Source organism: Narcine bancroftii, chromosome 9, assembly GCF_036971445.1.
Source record: "Narcine bancroftii isolate sNarBan1 chromosome 9, sNarBan1.hap1, whole genome shotgun sequence".
Lineage (NCBI taxonomy): Eukaryota > Metazoa > Chordata > Chondrichthyes > Torpediniformes > Narcinidae > Narcine > Narcine bancroftii.
This window is the reverse complement of record NC_091477.1, coordinates 122,690,478-122,709,296: the sequence shown is the minus strand read 5'-3', so window position 1 is coordinate 122,709,296 and position 18,819 is coordinate 122,690,478. Positions and strand designations below refer to the sequence as shown.

General features: G+C 41.0%; 1 protein-coding gene across 10 annotated transcripts in view; it reads left to right on the top strand.

The window, feature by feature from the left end:
* The window catches only part of LOC138742762 (scavenger receptor cysteine-rich domain-containing protein DMBT1-like), a 43,452-nt gene that overhangs the window by 11,245 nt on the left and 13,388 nt on the right, over window positions 1-18,819 (top strand). For 5 of the 10 annotated variants that reach the window (XM_069897627.1, XM_069897621.1, XM_069897626.1 and 2 more), the window contains exons 2-4: window positions 2,036-2,068; window positions 7,157-7,468; window positions 10,938-11,258. In XM_069897627.1, the coding sequence (XP_069753728.1) occupies window positions 2,036-2,068; window positions 7,157-7,468; window positions 10,938-11,258 (666 nt within the window). Of the gene's footprint in view, window positions 1-2,035; window positions 2,069-3,840; window positions 4,003-7,156; window positions 7,469-10,937; window positions 11,259-18,819 lie in introns of those variants that run through there. The other 5 variants (XM_069897625.1, XM_069897622.1, XM_069897624.1 and 2 more) reach the window with 2 other exon arrangements.

Genomic DNA, 18,819 nt, shown 5'->3' with positions numbered 1-18,819 from the left:
TTGACCTATATCACTTTTGAATGTTGATTCTTTCATTGTTTCTAACCCCTGGAGTCAGGCTATCCTGGAGCGCATGCCTGTGTCATCTGGAAACTGGTGGGGTGGGGGGGGGGGGATTCAGCAGAATGTTGCACAGATACTCTGTCAGCGAGGTAAACAGAAGCAGGCGCTGTAGGCTTTCTGGCAACATTGCAATCTCTTGCAGGTGCCTGCGGTGAAAAACCGCCAAAGTAAACAAAAAGCACCCTGCTGGAGGAACTCAGCGGGCCAAACGGCAGCTGTGGAGGAAGGGGATGGTCTCCATTTAGGGTCGTTATCCTGAATCAGTGCTTTTCCTTCACAAATGCTGCAGAGTTCCCCCAGCAGGTCTGGTTTTGTTCCATAGTCCAGCATCTCTACTCTCCTGTGTTTTCAAATGCCTCGATGATGTCTTGGGCATATTCATGTAATAGAGGGATTACTCTCCGATCACATGGTCATACAAATGAAGGGCAACCATTCACAAAGAGGGTTCCAAATAATGAAGGTAGAGAATTTTGGGGAATCGATTATTTGCTTGCTTCCAACTCACATAATGTGTAAACTTTGTTTGTCTGAAGTTAAGGAGAAGGGCACAACTCATAAGGTTCCAACACTTTTGAGGGGGAAGAGGGGAGACCAGAACTCTTGACCGCATGGGACCACTGGTATAATGCACAAAGTGCCAGAGAAACACAGCAAGCCGTGGAGCATCCATGGAAAGTGATAGACTGTCGACATTTCGGGCCGAAAATCCTTCATCTGGTGAAATAATTCAGCAATTATTTGACAAGATGTTTGGGAAAGACAGAAAAGTTAAGAAATTAAAATGCAATGATGGCAGGCTCTGAATTGTTGGCAATGACAACCCACGGTGATTGTAGGAACAGGCCCAATGGGTAAAAAAGTTAAAGATTCATCTGACTGTCCAATTATAGACCTATATCATTTTTGAATGTTGACTCTTTCATTGTTTCTAAAATTTTAGCGAATAGATCAGAAAACATTCTTCCTCAGGTTATCGCAAAAGATCAAATTGGATTTTAATGTTTGAAGACTAATGAATATCAAATATTCTGCTTCATCTAAGATTTCAGAATGTGTGGTATCATTAGATGCAGAGAAAGCGTTTGATGGAATTGAATGGAGATACTTGTTTGAAATTTTAGAAAGGTTCAATTTTGTTTTTGGATTTAATTCTGGATCAAGTTACTTTATTTTAAACCAACTGCAGTAATTATTACTAATAATCTTTCCCACTCGTATTGTTTCGAGGAACTAGATAAGGCTGTCCCCTCAGACCTTTACTTTTTCATTTGGTGTTAGAACCCCTTGCAATTGGACTTCGTAATTCAAATGAGGTTGAAGGTATTAGTAAAGGAGGAGATGAACTCCATAAAATCTCTCTATTAGCAAATGATCTTTTAGTCTGCTCGTTCTATCCCTGTGATTGGATTTTGGGAGATTTTCTGGAAATAAATGAAATTTCCCTAAAAGCAAATTATTCCCAATAAACTCACATTATCTTATTTATGATAATATGCCATTTAAGATTGTTAAAGAGTATTTTACTAAATCAGTAGGAAATTTAAAGATTGGTTTAAATTGATTTTTTTTTAACTTTATTAGATTTTGTGAAACAATCTTTTACTAGATAGTCCCAATTTATTTGGTCTTTGGTTGGTCGTATTAATGCTTTTAAGTTGACAATATTACATAAATGCTATACATTTTTCAAGCTGTCCTATTTTTATTCTAAAATCTTATTTTGATAATATTGATTCTAAGATTTCAGCTTATATTTGGAATGGTCAGGTTCCAAATTGAATAAGCTTCACTTACAGAAACCTAAGAAGGATGATGGTCTGGCCTTAGCAAATTTAGGATTTTACTATTGGGCAGTTAATATTCACTATATGAATTTTTGGATTTGTCACTTTGATACATTTGATCATCTACTCTGGGTAGATTTGGATGGAATTGTGTCCAGAATTCTTCCTTAGCTTCTTTTTTTTAGGACCAGCACGACCTTTTGGACTACCTAAGATCAGTAGGTATATTTCCAATCCAATTATTACATATTCATTACTTATTTGGTTTCATTTTCTAAGTTTTTTTTGCCTAATTTTTTTTGTGCCTTGGCTAATATTATATATCTTAATTATTTTTCCACCATCTACTCTTGACCAAATGGTCCTTATTTGGAAGATCAAAGGAATTATCTATTTTGTTGATTTATTTGATGCCTTTTGAACAACTTTCTACCAAATATAATTTGCCATATATGCTTTTTTTAGACATCTACAGATTAGAAATTTCCTGAATACAGTAATGTCTAATTATCTAACATTACAACAAGCAGATTTACTTGACACTTTGTTCTGGTTAAACCTCTTTCAGAAGGGTTTATTTGGTAATATTTATACACTGATATCAAATTTGAGATCAGTCCCCATGTATAAGATTCAACAAACTTGGGATTTGGAATTTCAACTAAACGTGGAGAAGAATTACTAGACTAATTAATACTTCTTCACTTTCTCCACGTCATTCTTTAATACCATTTAAAATCCTTCATAGAACTTTAATGTCTAAAGATAAACTAATTTGTATCTTTCGTGATAGGAGCTCTACTTGTGATAGATGCGATGCTGATGTGGCTTCATTGACTCATCTGTTTTGGTTATGTCCAGTGTTGGAAAAAATTTGGAAAGATATTTTTAAAACTCTGTCAATTATACCAGTTGTTCAATTACAACCTATAACCCCTTAACTGCTCTTTTTGGAATTACAGATGTAGTTTGTTTGCATATTGAGTTAGAACTTTTTCTACATCTTTGGCTAGAAGAGCCATTTCACTTAGAAGGATCCGGATTCTCCGATATTATTTCAATGGCTTTCTTGTGTCATGTTTTTCTTTATTCTTACAACTACTAAATTTGAAGAACATGGAAACCATTTATAGATTATTTTCATGGGCTATAAAACTGGCGTTATCCTAGAAATTTACTCTTCCTTTCCAGATGAAATAGAATTCTTGCCGTTTTTGTGACCTGTAGATGTGGACCTGAGCGATGTTTTAAACTATTTGACAGATCATCCGGATAGGCCATTGTTGTTTTAAAAAAATATATATATATGATGTTTTAGTAGATTAGTTGGGATTTTAAATATAATATTACTTTGTTAGGAGAATTATTTCCAATATGTCACATTTTATATTGGAATTTACATATAGAATTTTAATTCTTCTTATGTTGACTATATTGTGAAAACTTAATAAAAAAAGATTAAAAAAGAAAGAAATATCTGAAATAAAAAGATTTCAGGTTGAACATCAGCCGTGAAGCACAGAGAAATATCTCAATTCCTAAACGAAAATGCAACAAATACATGGCCAAGGTAGACGGAGGCAAATTTAAACAACGAAACTGAATGGCTATCAAATGCTCATAATTTTATTAAACTGGGTTTTCATTGGGATTCCTGCAGCAAAGAGAATTTCATTTGGGCACTAGGTTATTCAGCGATTTGCTACGTTCTGCTGGGCTGAGAAATTCTATTGCACATTTGATTATATTTCCAGAAGGACTTCTCTGGAACTGTTCACGATTCGATCGTTTTGTGCTCAACTCTGACGTGATTGTTGAGTTTAAACATGAACTCGGAACATTTTGACGTCTCCGGTCACTAGAGCCAACACCCACCCACCCCCTCAAACACTTTGCCTAAAATGGCAACGATGCTTGCTATTGGTGTACCGATTCCCGTTACATGCAATAAAAGTTTCAGAGCTAATTGCAGATTAGCAATTGTTGAAATTCTTCTAGCGTTTGAATGGAGCCGCTGTCTGGTTCATCATCACAACGCTGAGCTGCACGGTCTCCGAATATCTACTGAGCACATTTTCCTGCATGCCAATCCTCCAATGTCAAATGATGCAGGAGCTGTGGATACTCGTGTTGGTCCTCCAAATCCCAAGGTGTAAGTTCCTCTGTCTTCGATTTTCCTCGAAGTGAACACAATTCGGAAATTTGAGTTCTCAGTATGATGCCTTTCTGGAACTTTCCTAAATAAGTTAGTTAGCCCACGCTTGCTGTTCGTGGGAATTTGTGGCCATCACAAGAGGAAAATGGAAAGGATGCAGATTAGAATGACTAGCCTGGAGCGTGTTCAGTTGTGAGGAGAGTTTGGCCATTCTCGGTCCGGTACCTGTGGAATACAGGAGGCGGAGGACTGACCTAACAGGTGTACAAATTACGAGGTTTATACTTGATATAAGAAAGTCTGCCTTAAACAAATATCTAAGACAAATAAAATTGGTTTATTATTAGGGACAGTAGTTAAAACTGGAATTCATGGAAGTATTAATTTACACAGAATTTAATTGAAACCAGGAAATCAGAGCCCAGGAAACCTTTACATGAGAACTCGAAATGAGATAACATAGAAGGATACCTGAGTTATGGGAAATTGAATGGATAGAGATGGTTCGCAGTGACAAGATGGGCTGAGGTGCCGTGCAACGTTCTATGCCGCTACAACTCCAGGGATCAATCGTACATTTCATCGGCATTGATTAGTCGTTCTTATTTGAGCCGGGTTTTCAAGTGTAGACGAATTTACAGGCCCGCATTGCTCATAAACAGAAGATTTGATCTTCAGGGGATTTTCATGGGAAGAAGTTTTCAGCCGTTTCTCATTCTGCTCACTGATCCGGAACAATGCGCCATAGATCTGTTGACTGTGAAGAACCACTAGTAACATCTGACTAAAATGTAACAAGGGCTTTGACAATACCAAATCCCAAGTTTGTTGAATCTTATACATGGGGACATTATTTATAATAGACTCAAAGAGGTAAGTGGTATATTCTAGGTTGGTTTCCAGTAATGTTCCTCATGGATTGGCCCTCATTTCAATGTAAAATAGTGCAGTTTCTATAATGGAGGAGTTAAATCCGATTTTGAAATTCAAGAAGGACACGTTTGAATTAAATTAAGCAAAGCGCGTAATGAGAACATAGACAAATATCAGTGTAACTGTTTCCCTGGCAAACGAGATCTATTTTCAGGCTCTCGACGGGTCACCGAATCCCCAATTGGAAATGCGGGTTGTTTTACCGATTTTATTCGGAGCTCCAAGGACAGGACGCTTGAATTCCCTCGAAGTGCTCCCTGAGAATCGAATATGACGTCCATGTACCGAGGGTTGGAAGTTAGTTCTTCCTCGTTCTTGTCCTTGAACCGATTGTCGACATCGGCTCTGTAAAGAGACATGATTTTAACAAAGTGGGCCCCGATTCTTCGAGGATCATTTATTTGGTTGCGAGTTTCTGCCAGGTTTTACCCGATGACTTGTGGAGTTAAAATTGAGGAAGTAGTAAAATTAAGGGGTATTGGGCATTTCAACGCATTTCCTCTTGTTGCAGGACTCCCATCAATTTGCATACTTTCCCTGTTTACCATCTGCGCTCGGTCTAATTGCTGCCGTTTCCATACACTCAACCAGCCTCTCCTTTGACCAAATGCCCTGACCTATTTCTCAAATAACTTTGTTTAATATGTTCTCCATAAAAGATATCACATAAGACCCGGGGCGCGTTGGTAAATGGGATCAAAATGGACTCGGTCAGAGAAGACGGAGTTCAACGAGGGGAATGTACACTGTTCTGTGTAGCGAGCATCGAGAGTCCCGAAAGCTGAGTTGCCTGCGCGATGCCAGGTTCGCGACACCTCATCTGAGGACGGAGGAGATTAGAAGTGGGATGATCTCGTTGTCGTGGCACATATAGAACATCTGCGAAAGGAATCGGAGCAGTTGTTAGATGAAATGAAAAAGCAAAACCTAAAAACAGGATTACGAACGTGCAAACTGGCGCAGGGTTATGAGGTCAGTGAACGGCTGCACGAGTGGCTGAAACACTGGTGTGGAAGAAGTCGGTTTCAATTCCTGGGACATTTGCACCATGATTGGATAGGAAGGCGGGAGGTGTTCCGATGAGCCGAGCTGAAGCGTGCTGGGACCAGGGGAACTGGGGCTGTGGTTAAGGATTTACACGGACTCGGAGGGGGTTGGTGGAAACAATTGGAAAAGAGTGTATAAAACAAAGGTGCTGGATATTGAAGTCTCCTGAATAAATGAAATAGGATAGAGCGCTGGCGACCCCTCTTCAGCCACATCTCCGCTATGCCCAAAATGTCGTGTCTGCCCATTACTAACTGCGCTTCAACCTCATTTACCTTGTTTCATATACAAACCGTATATTCTATTATGTATTCAGCCCCTAACTCAAAAGAGTCTTCGTGTTGCCCCATTGTAAATTGTTATAAGTTTCTAAACGTTTCAAGTTCGTCCAAGTTTTAATGATCATCCGTTTGTACCAGTAGAACCCAATGAAGCATTGTTCTCCAATTCCCGGTGTTAAACAGTACAAACACACTTACAGATATAACACACATACAAATAAATGATACGCATACATTGTACCTATGTACATACAGTAAAACAAATATTATTTCGAAATAATAAAGTGTCGGGAAGTTGACCTGCTTAATCAGATCGCCATGCGTAAATGGAGGCAATCGGTCAGGTTGGAGTTGATAGATGATGCGATTTTGTCCACTTTGACCACTGTTCGTGTGGGCTTTAACCTGAGCACCCAGCGCACATCCTCTTTGATTGATGCTTGGCTACAGGACTCCAACTGGATTCTGTCCTTCCATATGTATTTATTGGAAATGGGACGCTCCGTGCAGACGAACTGACATGCTTGATGGAACTTATGGGAGCCTTGTCAAATCGACAGTTAGTGCGTCTCCGGCCCATTCATAACTATGAAGAGTTGAAAGAAGGAATATAGATCTCAAATTAAGAGCTGCCGCGAAATATGGAAAAGCAGCAGGCAAATTAGAGATTCCGCAGTTTTGTCTGTGACACTTTATCTTAGATCATTCGGAGATGAAGAGAAGATCGAAAACTCTGAAACAGCAGAAGGTAACACGGGAGCGTAGAACATATATTTAATCCATATTTTTTCCTCAAATTTTCGTCTATTCTGCTTTTTTTTTAACGACTGGGGATATTATTTGGCTTCATTTTCCACAATTAGTTTTTTTTTCATTTGGATTTGTTTCAGGTTTCGGAGAATTGAGGATGGTGGGTCCGCTTGAACCGTGTGTCGGAGATTTATTGGTTAAGTACAGGGATCAGTGGATGCCCGTCTGTAGTACTCAATGGACTGCACGGTATGGAGAAATAGTGTGTCGAGAGACTGGATGCGGGTTGTATGACATCTTACAATTCAAACCTGTCTCAGCCGAGTACGGGCCGCTTTTACTGAACACATTTCAATGCAATGGAACCGAGACTTCATTTACGGAATGTTCTTTCACCGTCTCGAACCAGGAGCAGTGCCAATCTGGGGCGATGGTGAACATCTATTGTAAAGGTATTTGCGCCATGCGCTGTGGAACATTCTTATTCACTCACTTGGATGCATTATTTTTGTCTAAAATCCTGTCACGAGCTGCCTTTAGCGTAGAGTTTCTTTATCTTGAGTTATACATGGCGGTAAGTCCATTTCGGCACTCGCGCCCGTGCCGTCCAATTACACCCAAATAACATACAATCCCCGGTACGTTTTTGAAGGGTGGAAAAAACCGAAGCCTCCGGGGAAAACCCACGCAAAGACGGGGAGAACGTACAAACTCCTTACAGATAAGGTGGGATTCGAACTCAAGTCCCGATCGCAGGCGCTGGAAAGTCGTTGCACCAACCGCTACGCTAACCGCGTCGCCCCTAATTTGTCTTACTTTAAAAAAATACTTTAGCGCAAGGCTCTTGGAAATAGATCATTACGAGTTTTAATTAGAATGTTGTTATCTTAGATGTATTTTCCACCAATGAGACCCTGGTTGCGCGCCGATGTCGGCAATATTTCAGGGGGAAGTTTTCGGCTCTGTCCTCTCGGATTCGCTGTCCGAGTTGCTCTCGCCCGTAGCCCAATAACCTGGTCCGTGTACCGTTATTTGGTCTGGTCGGCAACAGAATGAGGAGCTGGTTTCCAAGTGTGTAAGTCCTCTTCCCCTTGGCTGCGTCAGGTCAGGGTCCCGCTGCTGGACAGAGTGACCAATCTCTGCGGTGTCCAGTGGGGTCTAACAGGAAGTCAGGACTCTTACTTTGCTTTTCATGTCTACGGTTCAATGGAAAGTTCAGCAAGGAGAGGAAGTCCCTGTGAATCTGTTGGGAGAACCCTGTTCATTCAATTAAATTATTTTAAATAAACATAATTCATCTCCTTGTTTTCAATGTTCAACCTATTGGTTTTCAGGCTGAGAAACGTTTTTCGAATTTGTTCCTTTTTCACATTTCCTCTATTTTTCACGGCTTTCATGTTTCCTTCCTTTCGAGGAATATAATGTTGGTGAATAAATATAAAATTAAAAATGATTTATTCACTGTCAAACTAATTCCTAATATGGTAATTAAATGGAATCTAAATTACTCGTCTTTCTTTGTGGAATATTTAATATAAGCAGCAGGGAAAGGTTTCGCGTTGTTCAACTGAATCAGGTAAACCTTTAAAATGAATCTCTCTCTCTCTCTCTCGCTCTCTCTCTCATAAAAGTGAAGTACTCCTGCTGTGGTTCTCTTGTCCTGTTCTTTTTCTCTTTCCTTGAGTTTGTAGGGGGTTATATATTACACACATATCACATGTGCAAACATGTGGTTTTAAATTTTAAATAATGTATGTAAAAAACAGGTATACCTGTATATCCCCCATGGTTGACCCATTCAAAAACTTATGAGACAGGAGATATATGGACCTTGGCAGCTTGAATTCGTAATTAGCTTGCCTGCAGAAAATAGAGGGTAGTAGAAATCGGAACATATGCTGTTCAGTGAATAGTGGTGTTCTTCTGGGATATGTTCTGGGATCCCTACATTTATGATTTTTATGAATGATTTGGATGAAGAAATGGAGGTGTGGCACCATATATTTGCAGATAATACAATAGTTGCAAGAGTTGTGGATAGTATAGAACGTTGTCGAAGATTACAACAGTTTATTGCAGGATGCGGAATTGGGCAGAGAGGTGGCAGATGGAGTTCAACCTGGATAAATGTGAAGTTATGCACTTCGGATAGTGAACCTGTAGATGTGGTTAATGGCAGGATCCTTGATAAAGTTGTTGAGGTCCAGGTCTATACATTCCTCAAAGTTGCCGCATGGTTGAACAGGATGGTTATGGTGTCTTCACCTTCATCACTCGGAGGATTGAGTTTAAGAGCGACGAGCTCTGGTTAAACCAGACTTGGAGTATTTTGCCAGTTCTGGGCACTTGGTACAGGGAAGTTATGGAAGAAATGGAGAAGGTGCAGTAGCGATTTTCCCGGATGCTTCATGGATTGCACAGCCTAGAGCTAGGGCCTTTATCTTTGGAGCAATGAAGAATGAGAGGTGAACGTATATACACAATGAGAGACTTCGACAGAGTAGATAGCCAGCAATATTTTCCTGGGTTGACAATGGTAAATACTAGCGCGAGTTTCAGTTAAGTAGCAGAAAGTTTAGGGGAGATGTCAGCGGTGCGTTCTTGAGTCGGAGAGTAGTGGGTGACTGGAATGCTACTGGGATGTAGATGGAAGCTGGTGCAAGAACGACAATCAATGAGATATGTTAATCACATGGTTGTAAGAAGAAAATGGACACGTAAGGGTGCGAAGTGAGATTCTGTGGAGTAGGATTACAAAGATTGTCGGGGTGGGGGTGAATTGTACTTGGCTGTAATGTTCTGTGTTCTCTACCTAAAATAGATCAGAAGACTAACGATTCAGCACGAATCATTACCGTGTGTTAAATAATGGAAAATTCCAAAGAGAGTAAACAGAAAACGAGGAAGGCCCACGAGACAACGTAGTGGTAATTAATAGTTCGACACAGATTAGAAGGGCCAAAGTGCCTGCTTCTGTACTGTAATGTTCTAAGCTCTATGGATCTATGCTTTAGAGAGGATGTAGTGGATTGGAGAAGATCTCCTATGATGCGAGGCAAACAGAGCTGAGGAATTTCTCTTTAGAGCGACGAAGATGAGAGGTGTATAAGATCATGAGAGACTTAGATGGGATTGAAAGAGAACATTTGTTTTAGGTGAGTGGAGAAAGGTTTGGGGGTCTGGCATGCGTTGCCGGCGGTGCTGGTGGAGCCTGGTATAATAGGAAGATTCAAAAGACTCTCAGACAGGCACATGGTTGTTAGAAAAAAAACCCCAGAGGGTTGTGGGTTTGAGGGAGGGATTGTTATGGAGTTGGTTTACATGGGTCGGCACCACATGGTGGGCCGAAGGTTCTGTACTCTTCTGTACTGTTCCATGTATCCCAACGGGCTCCCACTATGCCCATGAACCCCAACGTCTTGACGATAATGCCTTGAAAACAAACCTTGTACCTCAGAAAAGGAAGCCAGTCCTGCTGCACCGAATGATACTGTTTTTATCCAAGGAAATTAATCGATCCTGTTGATATTCGGAAAAAGGCAAAGGGACAGGATACTGAGGGCGCGAAACCGCACGGAGCTGCAGATGCTGAATATTAGGGTAACATTTGGGTCACTTGGACACGAAGTTCCTGAGCTCTTCCGATTTCTTGTAAAAAAAAATCCATTTCCATGTTCATGAAACTCCAAAAGCTGTTTGCATGGACGTTGTTGGTATTGACAGCTCCGAATGCTAATTTAACCCGTCACTGATGCCCCGTCGTATAGATTGATGGCGGATGAAGAACATTATTTTCTGTTTACAGCGCCACTGGTTCGTGTTTTGTAGAAACACCACATGCACGAGGTCCCCGATTTCTTTTTCATCATTGCCGTTTTTTTAAATAGAAATAACGAACTACTTTTTTTTCCTTACACATAGTAAAACAGCGCGTGGAACTGTCTGACGGGGGCAGCCCTTGTGCAGGAAGAGTGGAGGCCAGCAATTCCCATTCTTACTTACTCATTGTTTGTGGTCGGGGATGGGATATGAATGAGGCTCAAGTCTTGTGCAATTACCTTGGCTGCGGTGACGCTGTATCTGCATCAGGAAATTCGGAGTTTGGAACTGGAAAATGGCCCATGTTGCACGCTGAACTTCACTGCAATGGCACCGAGAATGACCCGTGGAAATGCGAAAGGAGATCCCTGGCTCATTCGAACTGCTCCAAGGAAATCGAAGCTGCCGGAGTTACTTGCTCAGGTAATTTGTGAAATATCGAAATATGGCGGCATGGTGACGGCACGGAAGGACATAATTGAGTTCTTTTATATGCACGTTTATATTAGCATACGTTATTGAAATGAATATAAAAGGTGATGGCTTTAAGTGAGTATTTAATTTGGCAAACAGTCTTCATACAAGTTGCCGCTGTTTAGTTGGAAAAATTAAAATGTGGGTAGAAAACAGCCCCTTACTCCATCCATAATTGTGATCATCGTCAGGGGACATTCCGCCTGTGCAAATAAGTGGGACAGTTTTAGTGTTGATGGATTTGCACACATGGTTTCTGGACGTCATGATTAATGTATGTTGTAAAGAAAGCGTTGAAAACGCTCATCCCAAAGTTCGGAAGAGGATCTAGAAAACTTTGTGGATCATTTGCATGTACGTAAATGAAGGTACCAATACTTCATTTAAATTCTAAATAATCCTCCAATTTATTAATTCATGAATGGCAGGGCAAACACATTGACACGGTTTATGCACCTATTTCAGAACATAAAATCTAAAGTGAATTCGTGGTAACGATGCCTTAAAACAAAAAAATACCCTCTCGCTTTTATCCTCATTTGTTTACTGTCTGTTGAATCTAATTCGTTTATTTGAGTCAATTCATTCCAGTTCCCAAGAGGCAAACATGGGTACGGTCAAATGTTGTGCTGAACTCCGATAATTCGAATATCCATTATGGAAATTTGGTTAAGTGAGGTGCAAAAGTGAGAGCTCAATAATTGCTTCAGGAATGACAGAGATGGGGGTTAAAGGGAAGAAGGGGTTCTGTTATTAGTAAAGGAGTTTATCACAGCAACGGTCAGACGTGACATTGCTGGTTGTTCAGAGGCGATATGGGTAAAGCTAAGGACATGATCAACTTGTTGGGAGTGCACTACAGGCCCCAAATAATCAACAGAAATTAGGGTAGCAAATTTACCAGAGACCTGTGCCATGTGTAGGTCAAGTAAGGCTGTTATAGTGGGAGATTTTAATTTTCCAAATATTGAATGGGGAAATCATTGTGCTAAAGGTTTGGACGCGAAGGAATTTATCAAATGTGTTGAGGAATGTTCCCTCAAACAATATGTAGAGGGTCCCACGCAGGCCAGGGTAATGCTTGATCTAATCTTGGGTCATTGGGAAGGGCAAGACAGTTAACTGTTTTCGGATGTATCTTTGGGGACCAGCGACTGTTGTTTTATTAGATTTAAGATAGTTATGGAGAGAAACAAAATGGGACACGACTGAAATTCATAATTAAAAGTTACAAGACAAGAACGTGATCAAGATAATTGGAACAGGTTGTTTGAATGGAAAGGAGCGTTAAGGAAATTGGATGTTTTTAAATGTGTGTTGACAAGAGTTTAGGACATGCACGTTCCCGTTAGAGTGAAAGGTTAGAGTAAAAGCCTAGATGTCAAAATAAATTTAGGGTCACTTCAAGATCGAGAAGGAGATTTGGGGGTGTAAAAGATGGAATTATACCATATAACTATATAACATTTTACAGTACGGAAACAGACCATATCGGCCATTCTAGTCAGCACCGATTTACGTGAAACTCCACGAGTTCCACCTACCCACTGGCTTGCCCATAACCCCCCAACCCTCTCATCTAACCTCCTCTTAAATGACAGAATTGACCCTGCTGCAACTACCTCTTCCGGTAGATCATTCCACTCAGTCATCACTCTCTGAGTGAAGAAGCATCCTCTTATATTACTCCTAAAGTTTTGCCCCCTAACCCTTAACTTATGACCTCTCGTTCCAATCTCCCCTACCCTCAGGGGAAAGAGACTATTCATATCTACTCTATGTATTTCCTTAATAATTTTAAATACCTCCATTAAATATCATCTCAACCTTCTACGCTCCAATGAATAAAGACCCAGTCTACTCAATCTTTCTCGTGTTCAAGATACTGCAATCAGGCAACATTTTAGTAAATCTTCTCTACACCCTCTCTACCTTATTGATATCCTTCCTATAATTTGGTGACCAGAACTGCACACAGAATTCCAAATTTGGCCTCACCAACGCCTTGAATAATCTCAACATCACTTCCCAACTCCTATATTCCACAATACCAAAAGCCTTCTTCACCACCCTACCTACATGGGAATCCACCTTCAAGGAACGGTGAACCATTATTCCAAGATCCCTCAGTTCCTTAGCATTCCTCAATGCCCTCTCCTTCACTACATATGTTCTATTTTGGTTATTCTTTCCAAAATGAAGCACCTCACGCTTATCTACATTAAACTCCACCTGCCAACTTTCAGCCCACCTTTACAAACAGTACAAATCCTTCTGTAGTCCCTGAAAACCCTCCTCACTATCCACAACTACCCCTATTTTTGTATCGTCTGCATATTTACTCACGCAGTGTACCACCCTGTCATCCAAATCATTAATATAAATGACGAACAACAAAGGACCCAACACCGATCCCCGAGGCACACCACTCATCACCAGCCTCCATCCAGACAGACAGTCTCTCTGGTGCCTATTTTCCAGCCTCCGCTGAACCTATCTGACTATCTCTATATTAATCCCTAGAGATTGAACCTTCCTCACTAACCTTTCATTTGGAACCTTATCGAAAGCCTTATTAAAATACAAATAGACCACATCAACTGTTCTACCATCATCAACATTTCTGGTCACCTCTTCAAAAAATTCAACAAGATTCGTCAAACACGACTTACCCCTCACAAACTGATGTTAGGTGTCTCTGATCAATCCCTGCCTTTACAGATATTTATACATATTATCCCTAAGAATTCCTTCCATTAGTTTCCCCACCACCGATGTCAAACCTACTAGCCAATAATTGCTTGGCCTACACTTTGTGCCCTTTTTAAACAATGGAACCATGTTTGCAACACGCCAATCCCACGGCACCACACCCTCCTCCAGTGACTGTTAAAAAATCACTTTCAAAGCCTCTGCTATTTCCTCCTTGGCGTCCCTTAAGATCCTGAGAAAATCCCATCAGGACCAGGAGACTTATTTACCTTTATATACCCCAGAATTTCTAAAATCCCCTCTTTACTGATCCCTATATTTTCCATAACTAACCCTTTTGCCTCACTTATCCTACACAATTCAATATCTCCTTCCCTCATGAACATCAACGAGAAGAAATTATTCAATATCTCCCCCATCTCATATGGTTCCTCAGACATTTTAGTGGACCTATTCTATCCTTAACTTTCCTTTTGCTGTTCACATATTTGTAAAAACCTTTCGGATTTGCTTTCACCCTATTTGCTACCTCGTACCCTCTTTTTGGCTTTCTAATTTCCCTCTTAAGGTTCTTTCTACAATCTATGTATTGTGCAAAGATCTCATCAATCCTTTGCATCTTATATTTAACGTAGGCCTCTCTTTTTATCCCGAACCAACTTCCTAATCTCTCTAGAAAAAAACATGGGTCCCTTGAACATTTGGTCTTGCCTTTTCCCCTGACAGGAACATAAAGATTCTGCACTCTCAAAATCTCACCTTTAAATTCTCTCCAATTCTCCTCTACGTCCTTTCCTGAAAAAAATCAGCCCAAACTATTCCCTTCAAATCCCTTTTCATTTCTTCAAATCTGGCTTCCCCCACTCAGACCTTCATCTTCGGACCAGACTTACCACTTTCCATAATTAAGCTGAAACTAATGGTATCATGATCACTGTATCTGAAGTGCTCCCCAACACACACCTCCGCCACCTGCCCTATTTCATTCCCCAACAGTAGATCTAACACTGCCCCCTCCCCCCAGTGGGTACATCAACATATTTATGCAAAAAGTAATCCTTGAGGAAAAGCTTCGGGAACTGAAAGGCAATGTAAAATAATTTAAATCAGGAGGGCATAAAGAGGGCAGGAGATAGCAGTGGGAGATAAAATGAAGGAGAATCCTAAGAGACTTTATAAATAAATAAAGGGGAAAGGTAACGATAGATAAAATAGGACTGCTCTGGAATCAATGTGGTGAACTCCGTTTGATGGCAAGGCCCTCGACAAATACTTCTGCTCTATTCTTATAGTAGAGAATGACACCAGAGCACGTGGACCTCAGGCAATCAATGGGCTTGTCTTGAGATCAGTTAGTTTTACTGTTGAGAATCTGTAAAAGATCCTGATGCACATGAAGATAGACAGATCTCCTGGATATGGTCAGATGTATCTAAGACAATGTGGGAATCTGGAGAGGAATTTGCAATTACCTTAGGTGAGAAGTATAAATATTAAGTACAGGCTAGATTCCCAACAAAATGTAGAGTGAGAAATGTTGTGCCATTATTTAAGAAAGGATGTCGGGAAAAATCCAGGGAGCATAATGTCTATGGTTGGTGTTGTTGGGAAAAGATGCACATACACCTGGTTGGACAAGGACTGATTAGAGATAGCCGGCACGATTTTTATCTGGGTGGCAATGTCATACAAATAACAAATCTAAATGAGCTTTTTAAAAAGGTGACCAAGAAGAATGACAAGAGCTGAGATGTAGACGTTATGTGCGTGGATATTGGCAAGGCATTCGATGAGTTTCCGCATGTTTGGGCTACCCTGGAAGGTTCGATCACGTCGGATTAAAGGACAGATAGTAGAATGGATGGAAATGTGGCTTTGTGGAAGAAACAGAGGGCGGAAAAGCATTTCTCGGAATGGAGGCCAGTGACTAGTGGTGTTCCACAGGCTCGGCGCTGGGCACATTGCTGTTAGTCATCTATTTCGATGAATTAGATGAAAACGTACATGGCGATATGACCAGGTTTGTGGTTGATGCTGGATTGTCTGGTATTGTAGATAGGGAATAAGGCCGCCAAAGATTGCAGCAGGGCCTGGATCGTGGGGAGAGAAAGGGCAATGGAATGTAATGTCAAAAAGTGTGGGGTGTTCATTTTAGGTCTAACGTGGGTTGGACCGTCACCGTGAATGATTTAGATCGAGGGAGCTTTGCTGAGCAAAAGACTGTAGGTGTACAGGGATGTAAAACCTTAAAAATGACGTCACGTGAAGATGGGGTGGTCATTTAGGCTTTCGGAATATTAGCCTTTATCGGTTAGAGTAGTGAATATAGAAGTTGGGAGGTGATGTTGCAGTTATACAAGACATTGGTGAGACTCCATTAGGAGTACTGCCTTCATTTATGGTCGGGTTGTATAGGAACGATGTTGTCTAGCTGGGAGGGTGCAGAGAAGATAGATCGAGGATGTGGCCAGGACTCGGGAGCCCGGGCTACAGGGAGAGGTTGAGCAGGCTGGGGCTTTATTCCTTGGAGGGCAGGAGGATGAGGGGTGATCTCAGAGAGCGGTGCATAAACAGGAATAAATGAGGCGACACAGAAAGTATTTTGCCCAGAGTAAGAGAATGGTAACCAGCAGAAGTAAGTTTAAGGAGAGGGAGAGAGTTTTAACAGAATTCGATGGGTAACTTTTTATTTTGCATACAGGGTGGTGGGGATATGGAACTTACAATTGCAACGTTTCAGCAAAAATTGAGAAAATCCTGGATAGGCGGAGTTTAGAGGAACAAGAGCCAAATTCAGGACGCTAGGTCTGACATGGGTAGGACATATTGTTCCCAGTGGAAAGTTGGGCCGAAGGGTCTTTTCCAGGCTCTAGGTTTCAATAATTTAAATTTTAAAAACATGAGACAGAGTCCGGTAACAGGCCCTTTCGGCCCACGGGTCCCTGGCGCCCAATTACACCTAATTGACCTACAATCCCTGGTACGTTTCGAACGGTTGGAGGAAAACCACGCAGATACGGGAAGAACGTGCAAATTCCTTACAGACAGAACCCGATTCGAACCCTGTTTTCGACCGCAGGCGCTGTAACCACGTTGCGTTGACCGAGCCCCTCGCAATATGTACATATTTGATATATTTTCTGTTCGAATACAACCAAACCTGCACTCAGCATTCTAACTTTGGCCTCAACAATATCTGACACAAGTTCATCAGAACATCCCAACTCCTATTTTCTCTGCACATAGGACTGACCACGATCACAACAGTAAATAAAAAAAAATATTAATGTGAATATTAATATAAAACAGTCACACTCTAACTGCTCAGCAGGTCGTACAGCATCTGTGGCAAGAGGAAAGAAATATAACATTTCTGATTGAAGGCCCCTCACCAGAATGGGTCAGCAACTCGAATCAACGTGTTATCCAACTTGATTCCCTAAACTCGAATAACTGAATTGTTCAAAGAGGTTTCTCTGCAATGTTCACTATTTGTCTCTCCACAGCTGCTGGGTTACCTGCTGATTATTTTCAACAATTATATCCTCGTGTATCTATCTATCTATCTATCTATCTATCTATCTATCTATCTATCTATCTATCTATCTATCTATCTATCTATCTATCTATCTATCTATCTATCTATCTATCTATCTATCTATCTATCTATCTATCTATCTATCTATCTATCTATCTATCTATCCATCCATCCATCCATCCAGCAATATCTCTCTCTCTATACACACATGTACACACACACACACACACACACACCTAGACCAGACATATACATAGAAACACACGCGCGCGCGCACACACACACACACACACACACACACACACACACACACACACACACACGTGAGAACTTGCGCGAGGACGCACATGCACGTGAGCATAGAAACATAGAAACATAGAAGATAGGAGCAGGAGTAGGTCATTCGACCCTTCGAGCCTGCTCCGCCATTCAACGAGATCATGGCTGATCTTAAAGTTCAGTACCCCGTCCCCGCCTTCTCTCCGTAACCTTTAATACCCTTATACTGAAGAAATAGATCTTATTCCCTCTTAAATATATTTAATGAACCTGCCTCTACTGCCCTCTGTGGCAAAGAATTCCACAGATTCACCACCCTCTGGGTCAAGAAATTCCTCCTCATCTCGGTCCTAAATGGTTTGCCTATTATCCTCAAACCATGGCCCTGGGTTCTGGATTTTCCCATCCTTGGAAACATCCCATCTGCATCCATTCTGTCTAGTCCTGCCAGAATTTTATAGGTCTCGATGAGATCCCCTCTCAATCTTCTAAACTCCAGCGAGTACAATCCCAATTTGCGCAATCTTTCCTCATAAGTCATTCCTGCCATTCCAGGTATCAGCCTGGTGAATCGCCTCTGCACTTCCTCCATCGCAAGAACATCCTTCCTTAGATAAGGTGACCAAAACTGCACACAATACTCCAGACACATACAGTATATGGGTGTATGGGTGATATTGATCTGGAAAACGCTGCCTAAACGTGACAGAAGAAATTTGTGCAATTTTGAAGAATTGGTTTGGAAAAGCAATCGTTTACTGGGTAGTGGGGGAAACAGTGATGCGAATGGGACAAGGTGGTCATTTCTCTGGAAGAGGAACTTCATACACGAGAGCTGGTTTCCGTGGGGATTTAATTGTTTGATTAACTATTAAATGCCTGTGCACACCGATTGAAGGATATTTTAATCGATTCCAATCATTTCTGGCTAGGGGCAGTAAAGTTGAAATGTGAATAAGTTTATCTTCATACGTTGTAATT